Source organism: Papio anubis, chromosome 1, assembly GCF_008728515.1.
Source record: "Papio anubis isolate 15944 chromosome 1, Panubis1.0, whole genome shotgun sequence".
Classification (NCBI taxonomy): Eukaryota; Metazoa; Chordata; class Mammalia; order Primates; family Cercopithecidae; genus Papio; species Papio anubis.
The window spans coordinates 107,403,550-107,426,438 of NC_044976.1; the positions used below are offsets into that span (position 1 = coordinate 107,403,550).

At 40.9% G+C, this 22,889-nt stretch overlaps 1 protein-coding gene across 13 annotated transcripts in view; it reads right to left on the minus strand.

The window, feature by feature from the left end:
- WDR47 (WD repeat domain 47) overlaps positions 1-22,889 on the minus strand; it is an 89,146-nt gene that overhangs the window by 27,212 nt on the left and 39,045 nt on the right. For 6 of the 13 annotated variants that reach the window (XM_031651523.1, XM_021921776.2, XM_009214382.3 and 3 more), the window contains 5 exons: positions 18,856-18,939; positions 15,176-15,281; positions 12,282-13,084; positions 5,633-5,759; positions 3,608-3,786 (listed from right to left, as the gene is read on the minus strand). In XM_031651523.1, coding sequence (XP_031507383.1) covers positions 3,608-3,786; positions 5,633-5,759; positions 12,282-13,084; positions 15,176-15,281; positions 18,856-18,939 — 1,299 coding nt within the window. The remainder of the gene's footprint in view (positions 1-3,607; positions 3,787-5,632; positions 5,760-12,281; positions 13,085-15,175; positions 15,282-18,855; positions 18,940-22,889) is intronic. The other 7 variants (XM_009214404.3, XM_009214438.4, XM_009214413.4 and 4 more) reach the window with 3 other exon arrangements.

Here is a 22,889-nt window from a genome sequence, read left to right on the forward strand (position 1 = left end):
ACTCTCTTAAAATGGGGTGGGATGGGGAAGAGGCTGAATATGCCTATTAACTGTCAAATCAATGGTGCCAATTATTAGTATTAATAAAAACAAAAGATCAAGAGGTATAAAGTAATGATATAGCATTATTAATAAAATTCATATCATGCTATAATTTTTTCAGTAAGATCTAATTGTATAACACAACTTATTTCTCTTCTTTCTATGCCCCTCAGAAGGAAGAAGTAAAACTTAAATCTGGAAATAATGACCTGCAGCAAGAGTGATTTGGAAGAATAAAACATTAAGAGGAAAAAGCACATTTTAATTTACAGATCCTATCTCCATTCAATTTGTCCTTGATATTAGGTATCTTAAAGCCCTAGTACAGGCTCAAATATATAAAACTAAAGAGTCTAGAAAAAATAATGAAACAAAAATATTGGGCCAGGAATGAGCCTGTAATCCCAGCACTTTGGAAGGCCGAGGCAGGTGGATCACAAGGTCAGGAGATCGAGACCATCCTGGCTAACACGGTGAAACCTCGTCTCTACTAAAAACACAAAAAAAAGAAATTAGCCAGGCGTGGTGGCGGGCGCCTGTAGTCCCAGCTACTCCGGAGGCTGAGGCGGGAGAATGGCGTGAACCCAGGAAGCAGAGCTTCCGGTGAGCCAAGATCACGCTACTGTACTCCAGCCTGGGCGACAGAGCAAGACTCCGTTTAAAAAAAAAAAAAAAAAAGAGAATGCAGAAAATTTATGGGAAACTAATATATAAAAATTTAGGATGGACCGGGCACAGTGGCTCCGTATCAAAAACAAAAACAAAACAATAAATATACTATAAATAAACCTAAATTACAAGACAGAATTTAAATTATTTAAATTCTAGGCCAGACATGGTGGTTCTCGCCTGTAATCCCAGCACTTCAGGAGGCCGAGGCAGGAGGATTGCCTGAGCTCAGGAGTTCAAGATCAGTCTGGGCAACATGGTGAAGAAACTTCATCTCTACAAAAAATACAAAAATTAGCTGTTTGTGGTGGCTGGAGGATCACTTTAGCCCCAGAGGTGGAAGGTCGAGGCTGCAGTGAGCCATGACCACACTGCTGCACTCCAGACTGGGTAACAGAGCGAGACCCTGTCTCAAATTTAAAAAAAAAGAAGAATTTAAATTCTATTTATGATTGTCTTTAAAGGAAAGATGAACCTTCCTGAATAATTCCACTTCTTTTCTGAGGACATATATCACTAATCACTACTGGGGAGGAGGGTCACAGAACTTTGCCATTTCATCTTCTCACTGCTAGATATCTGCTCTTACTGCAAAATAAGTTGGTCAGAAATTAAAATTACATCCATGACTTTTATGGCTATGAAGAAAACATCCAAAAATCAGAAATGGCAATTCATCAAATAAGAATAATTCTGACAAGCCACTGACTTCATCAGAGGTGATAAGAAAATGATACCCAAACTGGATGTTCAGAGGCCTATTTAGACTCTTGAGACCACCAGTTTAAACAATCCTTGTGTGAGCCGGCTACGATGACTCATGCCTGTAATCTCAGAGCTTTGGGAGGCCAAGGCAGGAGGAGCGCTTGAGCCCAGGAGTTCACGGTTATAGTGAGCTATGATCACACCACTGCACTCCAGCCTGGGATGACATAGCAAGACTCTATCTCTATTTAAAAACCAAAAAGGGTGGGCGCAGTGGCTTACACCTGTAATCCCAGCACTTTGGGAGGCTGAGGCGGGCAGATCACCAGGTCAGGAGATTGAGACCAGCCTGACCAACATGGTGAAATCATGCCTCTACTAAAAATACAAAAATTAGCCAGGTGTGGTGGTGTGTACCTGTAATCCCAGCTACTCAGGGGGCTGAGGCAGGAGAATCGCTTGAACCTGGGAGGTGGAGGTTCCACTGAGCCCAGATTGCACCACCATCAGTCTGAGCGACAGAGTGAGACTCCGTCTCAAAAAAAAAAAGGCCAGGTGTGGTGGCTCACACCTGTAATCCCAGCACTTTGGGAGGCTGAGATGGGAGAATCCCTTCAACTAGGGTAGTAGAGGGTGCAGCAAGCTGTGATTAGATCGTGCTACTGCACTCCAGCCTGAACAAAGAAACAAAAAAAAACCCACCCCCTTTGTGAAGGTTTGAAGACAGGATCAATTTCAGGCTCATTGACTTACACAACACTCAGAGTTGTCAAGCAGATTACTTCCAATATTGTTGAATCAAGTGAAGAGCTAACAGTCACCATTACAGTTACCTAATTGTAACCATGATGATAGCCAACATTTATAGGACACTTCCTATGTGCCAGAACTGTTGTAAGCACATTTGTATATATTAATTGACTTAATCTTCCAACAATCATTGCTTATTTAAATATTTATTATTTTATTGAATTCTAAAAACACACACATAAGACCAGGAGTGCAGTGGCTCATGCCTGTAATCCCAGCACTTTGGGAATGGGTGGATCACTTGAGCCCAGGAGTTCAATACCAGCCTGCCCAACACAACGAAACCCCATTTCTACTAAAAAAATACAAAATTAGCCAGGTGTGGTGGCGTGTGCCTGTAATCCCAGCTACTCGGGAGGCTGAGGCAGGAGAATTGCTTGAACCCAGGAGGCAGAGGTTGCAGTGAGTCAAGATCGCGCCACTGCACTCCAGCCTGGGCGACAGAGTAAAACTCCATCTCAAGAATAAATAAATCAATAAATTAATTAAATAAAATAATATAAAATAAAAACACATGTGTATATATTTCTCCTATAATTGCAAACAATAAATGTAGTTCATATTGTTTTGGCAGAAATTATAACAATCATTTTAATATATCAATTCAAAAAAATGTATAGGTTTAAGCACTTTAGTAACAATAAAAATAGCAGCTAACAACACGGTGTTTACAGTGTGCCAGATACTGTTCTAAGCACTTCACACAGATTAACTCTATTTATCCTCATGGTAACCTTGTAAGAAGGTTAGAGGAAATAAGTAGATAAGGGCCAGCACGGGGACTGTAATCCCTGCACTTTGGGAGGCCAAGGTGAACGGACTGCTTGAGGCCAGGAGTTTGAGACCAGCCTGGGCAACAGGGCAAAACCCCATCTCTACAAAAAATAAAAAAATTAGGTGGGTGTGGTGGTGTGTGCTGTAATGCCAGCTACTCAGGAGGCTGAAGGAGGAGGATCACTTGAGCCCAGGAAGTTGAGGCTGCAGTGAGCCAAGATCGCGCCTCTGCACTCCAGTCTGGGAGACAGTGAGAGCCTTGTTTCCAAAAAAAGGCAGCAGATAAAGAGATAAAAAGAACTAGAGTAACTTCCCCTAGATTCTCAGTTACCCTGGGACAGCTGAATCCACCTGGCTGTCGGCTATGTACAGGCTCAGCCTGTGCACTGAACCTCTGCACTCTTCTGCTCTAGTTGCTTAGGGAATAAGGACGAAACTAGATGAGCCCTCAGAATGCTGTGACTAGAAAGCAATATGTAACTCCACATTACTTGAAATGCTTAAAAAGCCTTAAAATGTCCAACTATACATAGAAAGTAGCAGTTATTACATGTTTTAAATAGCTTTCAAATAACTCCATATTTTAAAAAGTGACTAGAAGACCAACCTATTAAGGAACTGTTCAGTAAGATTCTGCTGCTGATCAGGACCATCCTCCTGATTCACGCCTCCTTCAAGCAACATCTGCTGGTATATCTGCCGCTGTTGCTCCTTCTGTTCTAAATGCTGTTGATAGCGTAATCTTTGCCTATAATATTCTTGAAATTGTTCTGTTGAATCTCGAAGCTTAAAAACATTAGAAAAAATATACATATTTGAGCAAATTATGACAGAATATGTCTTCACTCAACAGTACTTTTTATAAATGCTGAATAAAATATACAATTAGCTATATTTAACAATCAAAAATACTTAATCTATTGCTCTTTGAAAAACAGTATGAGTCTTAATACTCAAGTGGATCAGTTAATTTGCTTTATTCCACAGAAACAGACTGACCGAAATGAATGGTTGCCTTGGTTCCCTGACTAACCCAAAATAAAAATACAAATCATAATGCTTACAAGGGGGCCATGATCAGAGAATATGAATGTAGATAAAGACTAATACAAATCTGGCATTTCTTTAAAAATATCCATACTGCGGGATGGCATTAATATTTAATAAGCATAATGAGATACCAACTTACCCCAGCCAGAATGGCCATCATTAAAAAACAATAGATGTTGGAATGGATGGGGTAAAAGGGAATGTTTACACATTGCTGGAGGGAATATAAATTAGTACAGTCTCTATGGAAAAAAACAGTATGGTGATTTCTCAAAGAACTAGATCTACCATTCAATCCAGCAATCCCACTGAGTATCCACTCAAAGGAAAATAAGTCATCATATCAAACAGACACCTGCAAGTGTATGTTTATCGCAGCACAATTACCAATAGCTCTAAATTAGTACTAAAAAATGTTCCATGTACACTTGAGAAGGGTATGTATTCTGCTGTTATTGAGTGGAGTGTTTTATATATGTCTGTCAGGTCTAGTTGGTTTACAATATTGTTCAAGTCCTCTATATCCTTATTGAACTTCTACTTAGATGTTTCATCCATTATTGTAAGTAGGGTATTGAAGTCTCCAACTATTATTGCAAAACTATTTCTTCCTTCAGCTCTCTCAATATTTGCATCATATTTTAAAGCTCTGTTGTTTGGCGCATATCAATGTACTTTTAACAGTAATTTTTTTACTTCATTCTTTTTTTAATTTTAATTTTTTTCCTGCATTGCTATAAATACATTCTTAATAGTTGAAAACAAAAAACATATTTAACTTATTAAAACCACTTAACCCCTTAGAAATGCCATGCTATATAAACTTGTTTGTTTGTTTGAGATAGAGTCTCACTTTGTCGCCCAGGATGGGGTGCAGTGGTGCAATGTTGGCTCACTGCAACCTCTGCCTCCCAGGTTCAAGCGATTCTCCTGCCTCAGCCTTCCGAGCAGCTGGGACTACAGGTAGCTGTGCCACCACGCCCTGGAAATTTTTTGTATTTTTAGTAGAGATGGGGTTTCACCATGTTGCTTAGGCCGGTCTTGAACTCCTGAGCTCAGGTGATCCACCTGTCTTGGCCTCCCAAAGTGCTAGGACTACAGGCAGGAGCTGCCACACCCAGCCTATACAAAACTTATATCCTATTTCACAATAAAATTTCCTCACAAAAACACTAGAACCCTGGACTTGGATAAAAGTTTATTCTGTATTTAAAATGTTTAATTTCTTATTCTTAAATCTAATTAGTAAAACATAGGACATATATATTAAAAATGTAAACTAGCCATGTTTAATGTAAGCTCAATTACTTGAGTCACAAAGCATGCAAACCATGCAATGTCACCTGTAATATTTTATATTGTTAATAAATTGACCTGTTAAAATTGCTCCAGAATACATAAAGGCAACTAAATACATCACATATTCGTTGAAGAGAGGAGAAAGTAAGCTAATAATAAGAAAATCTATGTATATTCTTTCCTACTCCCAAATATCAGAAAATTCTTTTTATATTCTAAGTAAATTCTATTACTTCTTACAAAGAGAATAACTCTGAAAAACACTAGGTATAGTAAATATTACCTCATTTTTTTCTTGTTTAGCTGGTCCTGGATTCTGTGCTCCATTTGCAGGCTCTTTTTCTGAAACTGAACTCTGGCCCAAGATTTCACTGCCTATAGGCCTCTGTGCATCAACAGGTGTATCACTTCTTCCAGAAACGTGCAAAAAAAACAAAAAGGCAGACGGGGGAGTAAAGGAAAATATATTTTAGTTAGAGAAATTTTATTTTATTATTATTATTTTTGAGACAGAGTCTCTCTCTGTAGCCCCGACTGGAGTGCAGTGATGTAATTTCCGCTCACTGTAACCTCCACCTCTCAGGTTCAAGCAATTCTCCTGCCTCAGCCTCCAGAGTAGTTGGGAACACAAGTGCCTGCCACCACACCTGCCTAATTTTTTGTATTTTTAGTAGAGATGGAGTTTCACCATGTTAGCCAGGCTGGTCTCAAACTCCTGATCTCAAGCGATCCACCCTCCCCAGCCTCCCAAAATGCTGAGATTACAAGCATGAGTCACCAAGCCCAGCCAAGAAATTTTAATTTTAAAAAATGAATAGGCCAGGCACAGTGGCTCACGCCTGTAATCCCAGCACTTTGGGAGGCCAAGGCAGGCAACTCGCTTGAGCTCAGAAGTTTGAGACCAACCTGGGCAACATGGCGAAGCCCAGTCTCTTTTAAAAAAAAAAAAAATTAGTTGGGTGTGGTGGGGCACCTGTGGTCCCAGTTACTCGGGAGGCTGAAGTGGGAGGATCACCTGATCCCGGGAGGTAGAGGTTACAGTGAGTCAAGATCACGCCACTGCACTCCAGCCTGGGTGACAGAGTGAGACCTTGTCTCAAAAAATAAAAAAAGAATATTTAGCCTGTGTATAAACTATACACAAATAGATTTTATATATTCCTTTCTTCTCTTAAAAATACCACAAAAAGAGTTTTTAAAAATAGGAAGGTCTTAATGGAAGAGTAATGGGTTATTAGGTAGGGAGAGTGAGAGTAGGTCTCCAGTTTAAAATCAGTAGTATGGGCCAGGCGCAGCGGCTTATGCCTGTAATCCCAGCACTTTAGGAGGCTGAGGTGGGCAGATCACGAGGTCAGGAGATCGAGACCATCCTGGCCAACATGGTGAAACCCCGTTTCTACTAAAAACACAAAAATTAGCTGGGCGTGGTATGCGCCTGTAGTCCCAGCTACTTGGGAGGCTGAGACAAGATAATCGCTTGAACCAGGGAGACAGAGGTTGCAGTGAGCTGAGATCAGGCCACTGCACTCCAGCCTGGTGACAGAGTAAGACTGTACCTCAGGGGGGAGGGGGGAGGGATTGCATTGGGAGTTATACCTGATGTAAATGACGAGTTGATGGGTGCAGCACACCAACAAGGCACAAGTATACATATGTAACAAACCTGCACGTTATGCACATGTACCCTACAACTTACAGTATAATAATAATAAATAAATTTAAAAAAAAAAAAAAAAAAAAAAAGACTGTACCTCAAAAAAAAAAAAACTAAAAATAAATTAAAAATAAAATCAGTTGTGTGGCCTTGGGACAGTCACTTATATTCTCTGTAGCTCGGCTTAAAATAGGCTGATGAATACAAATAATAAGTTGGATAACATAATGCCTAAATTATCTTTATAAAATATAAACTCACAGTTTTGTTATCTAAAGATTTTTTCCTCCAATACATTTCTATACAATTTTAAGAATTTTTGAGATTTTATTAGAAGACTTTCTTTGGGCCAGGCACAGTGGCTCACACCTGTAATATCAACACTCTGGGAGGCTGAGGGTGGCGGATCACCTGAGGTTGGGAGTATGAGACCAGCCTGATCAACATAGAGAAACCGTGTCTCTACTAAAAATACAAAATTAGCCGGGCATGGTGGCGCATGCCTGTAATCCCAGCTACTTGGGAGGCTGAGGCAGGAGAATCACTTGAACCTGGGAGGCAGAGGTTGCGGTGAGCTGAGATCACGCCATTGCAGTCCAGCCTGGGCAATAAGAGCTAGACTCCCTCTCAAAAAAAAAAAAAAAAAAAAAGACTGAGGAGGAGTTTTTTGGCTACCAGGCTGTGCTGTAAATTACTAATGACCATAAGAAGTCCCCTTTTATGTCCACAAAGAAAAATTTGTAAGAGCTATTAACTGTATAAAGAATAAAATAACCTTCAAAAAGTAACATTTCATTTAATTTTGCAACATATACAAAACTTCCATATGCATTATCTCATTTAACTTGCACAATAACCTGTGAAACAGGTTATAAGACCCACTTCACAGAGAGGTAACAGACTCAAAAAACAAGTGATTTTCCTAAGATTGCACAGCTAGAAAATAGAGCTTGAACTCGAACTCAGGTCATCAGACTCCAATTCCAATGCTGGTACATGCCTAAAATACATGCATTTCAAGCTTACATATTTGAAATGACTTTTCCTCCATTTTAAGTGTCTCTGTTCAAGCGGAAGGATATCCTTATAAAATATTACACACTCCCTTTCTTTCATGTTTTATCTTCTTGTTCACCATAGTAGTCCAATCACATTGTAGCATGGTGTTAGCACATAGTAATCACCAAAAAAAAAAAAATTTTTTTTTTTTGAGATAGGATATCTTGCTGTAACCCAGGCTAGAGTACAGTGGTGTAATCAAGGCTCACTGCAGCCTCAACCTTCTGGGCTCAACTGATCCTCCCACCTCAGCCTCCCAAGTAGCTATGACTACAGGCACACACCACCATGCTTGGCTAATACGTTTGTATTTTTCTGTAGAGACAAGTTTTCACCATGTTGTCCAGGATGGTCCTGAACTCCTGGGTTCCAGTGATCCACCGTGCCTAGTCTGAAATATATTTTAAATGCATACCCACTTAAAGAAAAAAAAAAAGATACTGACTTCAAGTATTTCAAGTAGTACTCCTCATGTTGCAAACTTAGCATAATTGGTCTAATTGAGTTTATATATATATTTAAAAAAACAATAAATAGAGATGGGGTCTCACTATATTGCCCAAGCTGGTCTCAAACTCCTAGCCTCAAGCAATCCTCTCACCTCAGCCTCCCAAAGTGCTGGGATTACAGGTGTGAGTCACCGTACCTGTCCCAATATTTTTTAAATTACATCTAAAATATATTTAAAAATAAGTACATTTGGCCGGGCACGGTGGCTCAAGCCTGTAATCCCAGCACTTTGGGAGGCCGAGACGGGCGGATCACGAGGTCAGCAGATCGAGACCATCCTGGCTAACACGGTGAAACCCCGTCTCTACTAAAAAATACAAAAAAATAGCCGGGCGAGGTGGCGGGCGCCTGTAGTCCCAGCTACACGGGAGGCTGAGGCAGGAGAATGGCGTAAACCCGGGAGGCGGAGCTTGCAGTGAGCTGAGATCAGGCCACTGCACTCCAGCCTGGGCGACAGAGCCAGACGCCGTCTCAAAAAAAAAAAAAAAAATAAGTACATTTGTTCCAAAGTAAACTTTTACACTTTATCCATAGGACAGTAACTCTCACAGCATTTCATTAGTAGTCCTTTTTGACACACTGTCCTTACCAAAGCTATGAGCTCTGAAGGGAAGAAATTTATATTCCCTGAGTACCAATCACATGCTTGCCAGTCTACTAGAAGCTTTATCTCATTTTGCAAGTCAATGCTTTATTATATAGAGAAGATAACTGAGGCTCAGAGAGATTAAGTAACTTTCCCAAGGTCACACAGCCAGTAAATGGCAAAGCTATTGTTCAGACCTATGTCTAACTTTAAAGACTGTGTTCAGGCCGGGCGCGGTGGCTCATGCCTGTAATCCCAGCACTTTGGGAGGCCGAGGTGGGCAGATCATGAGGTCAGGAGTTCGAGATCAGCCTAGCCAAGATGGTGAAACCTCGTCTCTACTAAAAATACAAAAATTAGTCAGGCACAGTGGCAGGCGCCTATAATCCCAGCTACTTGAGAGGCTGAGGCAGGAGAATCGCTTGAACCCAGGAGGCGGAGGTTGCAGTGAGCCGAGATTGCGCCACTGCACTCTAGCCTGGGCAACAGAGCGAGACTCCGTCTCAAAAAAAAAGAAAAAACAAAGTTAACCTACCCTTTAGGAAGTCCCTCACTTAACTGACTCAAGTTAGATTCTCCTCTCTAAAGAACATGAAAGAAAATATCACAACCTTCTCCTCTATAATCTCAGAGCAACTTAACAGAAAAGGTTTCCCTATACATTTATCCTATATTTCTTTTTTCTTTTTTTGAGATGGAGTCTCACTCTGTTGCCTAGGCTGGAGTGCAATGGTGCGATCTCTGCTCACTGCAACTTCCGCCTCCCAGGCTCAAGCGATTCTCCTGCCTCAGCCTCCCAAGTAGCTGGGATTACAGGCACGCACCAGCTAATTTTTTTGTATTTTTAGTAGAGACAGGGTTTCACCATGTTGGCCAGGCTGATCTCAAACTTCTGACCTCAGGTGATCCAGCCACCTCAGCCTCCCAAAGTGCTGGGGTTACAGGCTTGAGCCACCGTGCCCAGCCTTACCCTGTATTTCTTAAGCTTTAACTAAGGATCTCCACTTGCTCTAATTATTATTATTTCTTGAGACAGAATCTCACTTTGTCGCCCAGGCTAGAGTGCAGTGGTACAATCTAGGCTCACCGCAACCTCCACTTCCCAGGTTCAAGCGATTCTCCTGCGTCAGCCTCCTAAGTAGCTGGGACTGCAGCCATGTGCCACCACACCCAGCTAATTTTTGCATTTTTAGTAGAGACGGGGTTTTACCATGTTGGACAAGCTAGTCTTGAACTCCTGACCTCAAGTGATCCACCGCCTCGGCCTCCCAAAGTGCTGGCATTACAGGCCTGAGTCACCATACCCAGCTCACTTGCTGTAATTAGAAACAGAAATTCTGAGTCCACTGCTCCTTCCTCTGCAAAGAATGGCTCCAACTATCCTATGTAATGTGAAAAGGCTTCATTTTTATCTCTTTCATGAAATAAATTTATTGAAGTCAACACTAATACTTCATTGTGCCAACTCTAAGTTACAGAAAACCATCCATACATACTCATGGGTTTCCTGGAAAAATGAGGCAGAAAGTTTCCTAACCCTGAAATAAATAACTGTTGATCAGGAGTTTACTATTTCTTGCCAGGTTTGAAGGAAAAACTGAATGGTGGCTTTAACACTTATTTCCTTCATATGTATAAAAATTACTAAATAAAGTAAGTGGAAATAATTATGGAGTTTTAAGTTCTGGTTGTTCTCCACACTACTATGTACAGGAGAAAAAAAGGAGAAACAATCTGGCATCCTTAAGGATAAGGAGTTAAATTTATACAATAAGGAGTTAAATTTGTGACACAGTCATACAATGAAATACTGCATACTTATGATTAATCGTTGATATCAAGAAATTTTCAAGAATATGGAAAACAGTCATGATCTTTCAAGTGGAAAAAGCAGATTACGTGAAAATCTATATAATACATTCCCAATTTTTTAAAATGTATTCAGATAGCCGGGCGCAATGGCTCACACCTGTAATCCTAGCACTTTGGGAGGCCGAGGCAGGTGGATCAGCTGAGATCAGGAGTTCATGACCAGCCTGGCCAACATGGTAAAACCCCGTCTCTACTAAAAATACAAAAATTAGTTGGGCATGGTGGCAGGTGCCTGTAATCCCAGCTACTTGGGAGGCTGAGGCAGGAGAATTACTTGAACCTGGGAGACGGAGGGTGCCACTGCACTCAGCCTGAGTGACAAGAGCAAAACTCCATCTCAAACAAACAAAAAAAAAGTACTCAGAGAAAAAAAGACTGGTCTAAGTATGAGATTGTGTGGGATTTTAATTCTCATACTATTACTCTTCTATATTTTCCAAATTTTCTTCACAGCACATATATTACATTTATAACCAGCAAAAGAATAAGATACAAAAATGAAGATTTTTCTCATATAATTTTAATTATCAAAAATTTTAAACGCTTACTGAAGTATTAAGGACTAACTTTCAACTAAAATGACCTGAACATTAAGAAAACATACACACTCCTGGGCGTGGTGGTTCACACCTGTAATCCCAGAACTTTAGGAGGCCGAGGCGGGATGATTGCTTCGCTTGAGTCCAGGAGCTTGAGACCAGCCTGGGCAACACTGCAAAACCCCGTCTCTATCAAATATACAAAAATTAGCCAAGTATGGTGGCGTGTGCTGGTAGTCCCAGCTACTAAGGAGGCTGATTTTAACCTGGGAGATTGTTCCACTGCACTCCAGCTTGGGTGACAGAGCCAGACCCTGTCTCAAAGAAAATAAAACATATACACACTATAATTAGATTATCTCGAACTTCTGAAGATTTCTTTTTTTTTTTTTTTTTTGAGACAGAGTCTTGCTCTGTCACCCAGGCTGGAGTGCAGTGGCGCGAGCTCAGCTCACCGCAAGCTCCGCCTCCTGGATTCACGCCATTCTCCTGCCTCAGCCTCCCAAGTAGCTAGGACTACAGGCACCCACCACCACGCCTGGCTCATTTTTTGTATTTTTAGTAGAGATGGGGTTTCACCATGTAAGCCAGGATGGTCTCGATCTCCTGACCGTGTGATCTGCCCGCCTTGGCCTCCCACAGTGCTGGGATTACAGGCATGAGCCACCTCACCCAGCCTAAGATTTCCTAATTTTTATAAGCAAATGCTTACCGCTCAGGGGATTCTTCATAAATACTGTGACATTCTGTATTCTCAAGCATGAGACTTCTACTGAGGTTTTGTACCCCTGGATAATGGAAGTTAGCAAAGGAGTGTGACATTGGAGAAGTTTTGTTTCCAAGGTCTGAAATTCTCTTATCATGACTGGTTAGTCCACAGGTGAGGCCATCTAAAGCAGGATTCAGAGAGCGGGTCATATAGGCATCAGCTGATTGAGGTCTTCTCATTGGGGACGATGGATAGGGAGAGAGTTTGCTGATAAGAGGAGTCAAAAGATCAGCATATGCAGCTTTTGTAGGTTTCAGAAGTTTGTCAACATGAATATTAAGCATTTTCTGTTCAAAAGCACAAGAGAAGACAGAAGATGGAAGATTCTGAAGCCATGACAGTAAACTCAGATCCAAGTCATCACAACCATTACCACATAAGAGGTCGATGCCAAGAAGCACTTCGCTTTCTGTAATTTCTTCTCCGGTTGCTTTACTCTGACAAAATTCTACACAGCATTCATAAAGTAGGCCTTTCATTACAAGCTGAAATAAACGATTGTTACTAGCTTTAAAACCAGCTTCACTTAGCTTCCTATCAGCAGGGATGAATTCTGCAACCATGACACAAGCCTCTTCAAAACAGTGAACTCGTGCGGTACTGGGATTCCAGTCCTTAAACTCGGCATGATTGGTCAGACGAGGCAAAGTCAAAAGCAAACAGAGCTTACTATAGTCATCTTTAGAAGGACAGTATTCTTCTAGAGCATGTAAACATTGCACAGCTTCTTGCATGGTAAATTCCAGCTGTAAGAAAAATACAAATGATCAAATAATCACTATAAAAAACATGCTGTAAAATATGAAAACAACAAGAGTACAAAGAATAAATTATATTGCCACAGAATACTCATATAATCTGTCGGATATGCAACAGCTTTCAAGACAGGAACCAAAATGTTTTCACAACTAAAATAAAAATAATAAAAAATTTGGTTAATTAGCGCATTAAACTTTTATCTATAAAAACATTGTTCTATTATAATTCAGGCTTAAGACGGGATCTCACTCTTCTGCCCATGCTGGAGTGCAGGGGTTATTCATACACACAAATATAGTGCACTACAGCCGTGAACTCCTGGGCTCAAGTGATCATTAGCCTCTAAAGTAGCTGGGACCACAGGTGTGCCACAGCTCTCAAATATACAATTTTTTAAGGGTAAGAATAATTTTTCTAGAAATAAAAATTGAAGCATGCCAATATTCAACTGTTTATAAACCCTGCTATTATTCCAGCTTACCCAAAAGGCAAAAGAGCCATTCTGTTAGTCCTAACTTACCTTAGAGCAAAATTGTGTGGGGATAGAGAGTCAAGAAAAGGGAGCCGAGCGTGGTGGCTCGCACCTGTAATCTCAACAATCTGGGAGGCCAAGGCGGGCAGATCACAAGGGCAGGAGTTCGAGATCAGCCTGGCCAACACAGTGAAACCCTGTCTCTAATAAAAATACAAAACATTAGCTGGGCGTGGTAGCAGGTGCCTGTAACCCCAGCTACTCCGCAGGCTGAGGCAGGAGAATTACTTGAACCCGGGAGGTTGAGGTTGCAGAGAGCCAAGATCACGCCATTGCACTCCAGCCTGGGCAACAGTACGAGACTCTGCCTCAAAAAAAACGGAAAGGGAAAGCCTACAGTTGACTTACTACAAAACAATCCAGACAGACCAAAAAGGAAGCTTAGCTGAGAGACAAATTATAATAATTTGTATAGTGAATACTGTCTTTGAATCACAAGCTTTTAATGATGTAAGGAACCTCAGCGCTCACCTGGTCCAGCCTCCATATCTTACATATGGGAAAAGTCAGGGTACACATTTACCAAGGTAATTCAGTTGATTAGTGGCGAAGACAGAATAAAAAATAGGTCTCCTAACTCATGTTCCAGTGTTCTTTTCACTTTTGAACATCATTGTCTGGCAAATATTTCTCTATCTGAAAGTCTCCACTGTAAAATCCTTTGGTTTTTGCCACAGTCTGAATGTTTGTGCCTCCCTAAAATTCCTATGTTGAAATCCTAACCCCACAAGGTAATGGTATTAGAAAAGCCGGGCCTTTGGGAGGTGACTGGGTTATAAATGCTCAGCCCTCATGAATTAGATTAGTGCCCATATAAGAGACCCCAGAGAGCTAGCTAGCCTCTTTAACCAGGTGAAAAACACAGCTAGAAGGCACCATCCATGAACCAGAGTACAAGCCCTCACCAGACAACGAATCTGCTGGTACCTTGATCTTGGACTTTACAGCTACCAGAACTGTGAGAAATAAACTTCTATTGTTTACCAGCCCCCTAGTTTATGATATTTTGTTATAGAAGCTCAAATGGACTAAGACACTTTACTTCAGTTAACAGTTACTAGAACTTAATAAAAGTTTTCTCGGTTTTAGTATTAACACTGAATCTTTAAAAGTCACTTTCCTAATCAAAATGAATTTAATTTCATTAAATTTAAATAATCATGAAGATAAACATTTCAGCAAAAAAACTATCTCTGGATCAAAGAAAATACAGAAAAGACAAGAGAAAAAGGAAATAAACATAACCAACCCACTTCTGGGATTAAAAAAAGAAGAAATGAGGAAGAGTCATCAAGTCAAACTTTGGCTATTGCTGACTTACCTTAAACAAGAGAGATGCACACACGCTTCAACTAGCCAGCTATTTATATATCTTGGTTTAAACCATGGAACAAGTTTAGAAGCACTACAGATTGAAAATACTACACCTGGAAAACACCAGATCTTGCCCCATCCCAGCTCATAAAAACTTTGAAAACTTGTGATGCTAATCCTTCGTTTCAGTGACTAAAATACTTATGACTGAAAACAAGACTAGGGCGCAAACCTTCAGGAATAAAAATCTTACATGCTGGGGCTCATCTTCTGCTGACATTGCATTGTTAACACATAAAGCTTCTAAAAACTTCTGCTTCAGGATAATATAACGAAACCTGTGGAAAAAAAGGAAACATTAATTTTTCCAATGTCTGATGTCAAATATACTTAGAAGTTACTATATAAGTACTTTTGCTTTAAGAAAATTATTCAAATAATCAAATAATTTACAAGGCTTCTTATCATATTGAAGCCATAACTGAAGAAAGTTCAGTCACAAGTAATCACAATTTAACACTCAGAGAATGAATTTCTATTTCCAATATTAATTGTAAACAAAAATCCAATTTTTATAGAAGATATCAAATGTTACCTAATATTAAATCAAAAGTCTTATATCCAAAATGTTTTGTTTACCTTACATTCTGTTTTTTCTTTATTAAAAATATTTTCATTGACAAATAGTAGTATATATTTATGGGGTATGTTACATTTTTATATACATATACATTGTAGAAAGATTAAATCAAACATTTTCTTTTTAAATATGAGAAAAGTCTAATAAAAAATGGGACTGAAAGGGTAGGAGAAAATTAACATTTCTAAAACGTTACGAAATAGAGACTTAGAGCTTTTTTTTTTTTTAAATAGAGACAGAGTCTTCTGCTCTGTCACCCAGACTGGAGTACAGTGGCATGATCACAGCTCACTACAGCCTCAAACTTTGGCCCAAGCAATCCTCCTGCCTCAGCCTCCCAAGCAGCTAGGACTACAATTGTGTATCACAGCACCCAGCCAATTTTTAACATTGTTTTGTAGAGACTGGGTCTCACTTTGTTGCTCAGATTGATCTCAAATTCCTGGCTTCAAGCAATTCTCCTGCCTCAGCCTCCCAAAGTGCTCGGATTACAAGTATCAGCCACTGTACCTGGTCCCAACTAAAAGCTTTTTAACAAGAATTTTTCAGTGAGGGAAGGGATAGCAAAGAGTCTACCTAAGTTGTCTAAGAATCAAAAGCTTTATTGCCCAAAGCAATTTATAGAAAAAGTATTTCTAAGTCTGGACAGAAAAAAATAATGAACCTTCAGTCATTCTTTCAGCCACTATTGTAGTAGCAAATTGTGTCTAATAAAACAAAACCCCTGCCTTAAAAAAGAGGGTCACCTAATAAATTATATGAAATATTCACAGAATTCAGCAAGGTCTCAAGTATGAAACCAATTGTACAAAAGGGGTGGAAAGTTAAAAAAAAAAAAAAAAGACATAATAACTGACTCTCAGAAGACAATCGGAATTGTACCAGGTAAAGGCAGGAGATGGGGAAGGGATTAATATTCCAGATAAGTGAAGAATGTACAAATGCAAAGAAATATCAAGCAGCATGGTCTGAACAGCAAATCAAAAAATAACAAGAGGTTCAACTTCTGATAATGATGGAGTAACTTGTATCTGGCTAACTTTCTGCATATAACAACAATAAATCCTACATAAAATACAAAAAATGACTATTTTATTTGTTTATGGATTGACTGATTGAGACACAGTCCTGCTCTGTCGCCCAGGCTGGAGTGCAGTGGCACAGTCTCGGCTCACTGCAATCTCTGCCTTCCAGGTTCAAGCAATTCTCCTGCCTCAGCCTCCCAAGTAGCCAGGATTACAACCATGTGCCACCACACCCAGTCAATTTTTTTTCGTATTTTTAGTAGAGACAGGATTTTGCCATCTTGGCCAGGCTGGTCTCCAACTCCTGACCTCAGGTGATCTGCCTGCCTTGGCCTTCCAAAGTGCTGGGATTACAGGCGTGAGTCACCACGCCTGGCCTCAAAAAATGACTATTTTGAATGCATTTGAAAAGCTGGCACAATTAGAGGGAAGTCAACCCTTAAAAAAAGAGAAATTTGCCAGGTGCGTTGGCTCAAGCCTGTAATCCCAGCACTTTGGGAGGCCAAGGTGAGTGGATCACGAGGTCAGGAGTTCGAGACCAGCCTGGCCAACACAGTGAAACCCCATCTCTAAAAATACAAAAATTAGCTGGGTATAGTGGTGCACACCTGTGGTCCCAGCTACTCGGGAGGCTGAGGCAGGAGAATCGCTTGAACCTGGGAAGCGAAGGTTGCAGTGAGCCAAGATCGTGCCACTGCATTCTAGTCTGGGCAACAGAGTGAGACTCCGTCTCAAAGAAAAAAATAAAAATAAAAACACCGAAATTTCAGAGGTCAGATTCAAGGGCATAAGGCTTTCCAGTTGAGGGCACTCAGTTCACACAGTGTGAGCTAGAACTCAAACAGAATGCTGTGGCTTGAAGAGTCTGGTACTGACTGAGCAAAATGGCTCATACTTGTAATCTTAGTGCTTTGAGAGGCCAAGGCAGGAGGATTGTTTCAGCCCAGAAGTTCAAGACCAGCCTGGGCAACAAAGTGAGACCTGGTCTCTATAAAAAATCTAAAAATTAGCCTAGCGGGGTGACACATGCCTGTGGTCCCAGCCACACAGGAGTCTGAAGCAGGCAAATCACTTGAGCCCAGGAAGTCAAGGCTAGAGTGAGTTGTGTTCATACCACTGCACTCCAGTCTGGGCAACAGAATGAGACCTTGTCTCAAAAAAAAAGTTTGGTACTGCCAGAGCAGCTGAAAAATGAGTGGAAGATCCAAAAAAAGAGGGAGTCACAGTAGGAAACATACCAAAATCTACTGTATAAACTTAGGTACCCAAATCCCTGGCTATCCCCTAAACTGTAAAGATGCAAGGGAGACTCCAAGGAGTCTGGAGAAAACAGATGAAAGGCCAAAGAACTGAGCAGAGATTTTGGCTGGTATCCGTAAGAGGGGAGAAAGAGTTTGCATTTTGAAGCTACCTAAGTTAAATAATTGCCTGTATAAAAATCAAACTTTTTATGTAGGAAGAGAACAGAATTCAGAGTCTCAAGAGTGAAGCTACAATGTGCAGATTACATTTACAAAATAATTAGATATAGTTAAAAAAAAAAAACAAAAAGTGACTCCCAGTTAAGAGAAAAGGCAATCATTAGAGACTGAGCCTGATATAAGCACAAGTCCAAATTACCAAACAAGCAAACAAGCAGCTACTCTCAGTATGTTGAAGGACCTAAAGAAAAATGTAATCATAATGAACGAACAGATGGAAAAATCTTACCAAAAAATTATACAAATTTGAAAATGAAAAGCATAATATTCTAAGTGAAAAATTCACTGTGGAATTTGAAACTGCAGTGCCACACACATGCCACTGCACATCAGCCTGGTGGTAGAACAAGAACCTGTCTTTAAAAATTCACAATTTATCATCAGATTGCTAATAGCAGAAGAAAAGGTCAGTGAACATTAAATCAACTTAAAATAATCCAAAAGAACACAGGGGAAGCTGGGGCAACATGGTGAAACCCCAACTCTGAAAAACTACAAAAATTAGCTAGGCTGATGGCACATGCCTGTAGTCCCAGCTACTTGAGAGGCTGAGGTGGGAGGATTGCTTGAGCCCAGGAGACCAAGGCTGCAGTGAGCTGTGATCATGCCACCACACTCCAGCCTGGATGACAGAGAGAGATCAGTTTGTTTACTCTCTGCTCAAAGCCAGTGTAGAAAGAAAAAGAAAAAGAAAAATTTTTGTTCATTGTTTTGCTAAGCTTCTACCAAAATGATGAGACAATAAAAACTTTAGATAAAATCTTACCTTTTTTTGTCAAATTTTTCCATACATTCTAGAGGCTGAATGAACTGAAGAACTTCGTCCCATTGACCATCAAGAATTAGCTGCCTGAATTTAAAAAAAAAAAAAAAAAACCAGTATGTCACCAAATTCAGGTTATACTAATTAAAAGCAGAACAGGTGACAAAACAGCATTCAAACTTCATAAAGCACATAATGAGATTAACATTTTATTTGATTCCTCAAACAAATGTTTCATAACTTTTTTTTTTTGGAGACAGAGTGTCGCTCTGTTGCCCAGGCTGGAGTGCAATGGCACGATCTCAGCTCACTACAACCTCCGTCTCCTGTGTTCAAGCAATTCTCCTGCCTCAGCCACCCGAGGAGCTGGGACTATGGGCTCACACCACTATGCCCCACTAATTTTTTTGTGTTTTTAGTAGACACAGGGTTTCACCATGTTGGCCAGGCTGGTCTCAAGCTCCTGACCTCAGGTGATCCACCCACCTCTGCCTCTCAAAGTGCTGGGATTACAGGCATGAGTCACCTCGCCTGGCCTAAATTTTTCATAACTTACTTGTAACGACATATACTATATGAGAAGAATGTGTGAATCTACAACCACTCATACTAACGTATATGTGGTTTTTGACCTACGTAAAAACATTGGACACGCTGGGCGTGGTGGCTCACGCCTGTAATCCCAGCACTTTGGGAGGCCAAGGCGGGCAGATCACCTGAGGTCAGGAGTTTGAGACCACCCTGGACAACATGGTGAAACCCTGTCCTCTACTAAAAGTACAAAAATTAGCTGGCCATGGTGGCGGGCGCCTGTAATCCCAGCTACTCAGGAGGCTGAGGCAGGAAAAGCTTGAACCTGGGCAGCGGAGGTTGCAGTGAGCCAAGATCGCACCACTTCACGCCAGCCTGGGCAACAAAAGCAAGACTCTTGTCTCCAAAAAAAAAAAAAAACTGGACTAAGTCTAAAAGTTCCTATATTTCCACATTCATCTTACAGTTTTAAAGCTATTATACATTATTTTAAGAACAAGTGGCTGGGCGCAGTAGCTCATGTCTGTGGTCCTAGCACTTGAGGAAGCTAAGGTAAGCAATTCACTTGAGCTAAGGAGTTCGAAACCAGCCTGGGAAACATGGTGAAACCCCGTCTCTACAAAAAATACAAAAATTAGCCAGACATAGTGGTGCACGCCTGTGGTCCCAGCGACTCAGGAGGCTGAGGTGGGAGGATCACTTAAGCCCACATTGTCAAGGCTGCAGTGAGCTGAGATTGTGCCACTGCACTCCAGCCTGGGCAACAGAGTGAGACACTGTCTCAAAAAAACACACAAAAAAAGAAAGAACAAGTGATCACTTGAGCCCAGCAGTTCAAGACTAGCCTGGGCAATATGCAAAACCCCATCTCTACAAAAAATTTAAAATTAGCTGGGCATGGTGGTACATGCCTATAGCCCCAGCTATTCAGAAGGCTGAGGTGGGATGATCGCTTGAGTCAAGAAGGTCATGGCTGCAGCGACCATGGTCATGCCACTCCACTCCAGCCTGGCAGCCTAGGTGACATAGCAAGACCCTGTTTCAAAAAAAAAGGAAAAAGAATTTTAAAAGCTGGGAGTGGGCCAGGCATGGTGGCTCATGTCTGTAATCCCAGCACTTTGGGAGGCCAAGGCGGGCGGGTCACCTGAGGTCAGGAGTTCAAGACCAGACTGGCCAACATGGCGAAACCCCATCTCCACTAAAAATACAAAAACTACAGGTGCCTGTAATCCCAGCTTACTTGGGAAGCTCAGGCAGAGAGAATCGATGGAACCCAGGAGGCAGAAGTTGCAGACAGCCAAAGTAGCACCACTGCAGTCCAGCCTGGGTGACAGAGTGAGACTCCATCTCCAAAAAAAAAAAAAAAAAAAAAAAAAAGGCGGGCGTGGTGCCTCACACCTGTAATCCCAACATGTTAGGAGGCTGAGGCAACATGGTGAAAACCCATCTCAACTGGGGGTGATTTTGCACACCGTCAGGACATTTGGCAACATCTAAAGACATTTTTGGTAGTCACAACTGGGGATACTACTGGGATCTAGTGGGTGGAGCTACTGGGATCTAGTTGGGGATGCTGTTAAATATCCTACAACAAAGGACAACCCTCCACAACAAAGAATTATCTGGCCCAGATGCTAGCAGTGCCAAGGCTGAGAAACTCTGCTCTACATTGTGAATTCTATGTGAAATCTACAGCTTTGAGAAATCTAACAATAACGTTTACACTGAGAATGAAAACAGCAAGGAATAAGAACAAGTTTCATCCTACTTTAAATGGTCTATGGGAATATCCAAAAGTTACAAGGCATTCTTATTTCTTTTCTTTTACAATGGCAATTTCCCTATTTTTGAACATTTTAGAACAGAGAAATTTTAAATGGGAAGGATGGGCAGGAAGACCTACACAGGATTAACAATATTCTGCAAAGAAGAAATGTTAATAAAAGCAGGATGGGCACAGTGGCTCACGTTTGTAAATCCCAGCACTTTGGGAGGCTAAGATGGGAGGATCACTTGAGGTCAGGAGTTCAAGACCAGCCAAGGCAGCAATATAGTAATAGCCCATCTCTATTAAAAAAAGTTTAAAATAAAGAAATTTTTTAGGCCGGGCGTGGTGGCTCACGCCTGTAATCCCAGCACTTTGGGAGGCTGAGGTGGGCGGATCGTGAGGTCAGGAGATTGAGACCATCCTGGCTAACATGGTGAAACTCCGTCTCTACTAAAAATACAAAAAATTAGCCAGGTATGATAGCAGGCGCCTGTAGTCCCAGCTACTCGGAAGGCTGAGGTAGGAGAATGGCGTGAGCCCGGGAGGCGGAGCTTGCAGTGAGCCAAGATCCCACCACTGTACTCCAACCTAGGCGACAGAGTGAGACTACATCTCAAAAAAAAAAAAAGGAAATTTTTAAAATAAAAATAAAGCAATCACAGCATCTCATAATCATTTTATAAAGGTGAATTTCAATATTCAAAAAGAAAGGATGTAATTTCAAAGGCCAGCCCTTTAAGATGAACATATTTAGTTTTTTTTGTTTTTTTTGTTTTTTTTTGAGACAGAGTCTTGCTCTGTTGCCCAGGCTGGAGTGCAGTGGCACGATCTCGGCTCACTGCAAGCTCCACCTCCCAGGTTCATGCCATTCTCCTGCCTCAGCCTCCCGAGTAGCTGGGACTACAGGCACCTGCCACCACGCCCAGCTAATTTCTTGTATTTTTAGTAGAGACGGAGTTTCACCATTTTAGCCAGGATGGTCTCAATCTCCTGACCTCGTGATCTGCCCACCTCAGCCTCCCAAAGTGCTGGGATTACAGGTGTGAGCCACTACGCCCAGCCAAACATATTTAGTTTAATGAAAAACCTACTATTTTATTATTATTTGCATTTCACCTAAGACCAGTAAAATTTCATCATAAATCAAGCAGGAGGGTACTTGAGAGCAGCCACTGTTAAATTCTAGGAGTATTAATGCTTGAAAGACAGTGCTTAAAAAAATACTACACTAAAAACTAAGCTCTCTGGGGTTGGATGATATTCATAACACAACATATAGGGAAGTGCAACAAGTTTAAATAGACTCCCCTAATATAATAAAGCTTTGTTGTTGTTGTTGCTGTTGTTGAATGGTTCCTTAAGTTAGGAATACTTCATTTTTTTTTTTTTTGAGATGGAGTTTCCTTCTTGTTGCCCAGGCTGGAGTGCAATGGTACGATCTCAGCTCACTGAAACCTCCGCCTCCTGGGAGGAACACTTCATTTCTTAAGGCTTTCCAAATCACAAAATGCCACATGTCCAAAAATCTGTACTTCTTGTCAAGGATATTTGGTATCTCATAAAAATAGAATACATTTCTGCCTGCAAATTTGGGATTTTCTGTTTCTATCCAATTCAAACTAGAATATATTTAGCTTTCCATTTTGGCAAACATGTTACTTCACTTTGCCTTGCAATTCCACCTCTAAGAATCTTGTCCTAAGGAAATAATCCAATATATAGAAAAAGTCTCGGCCAG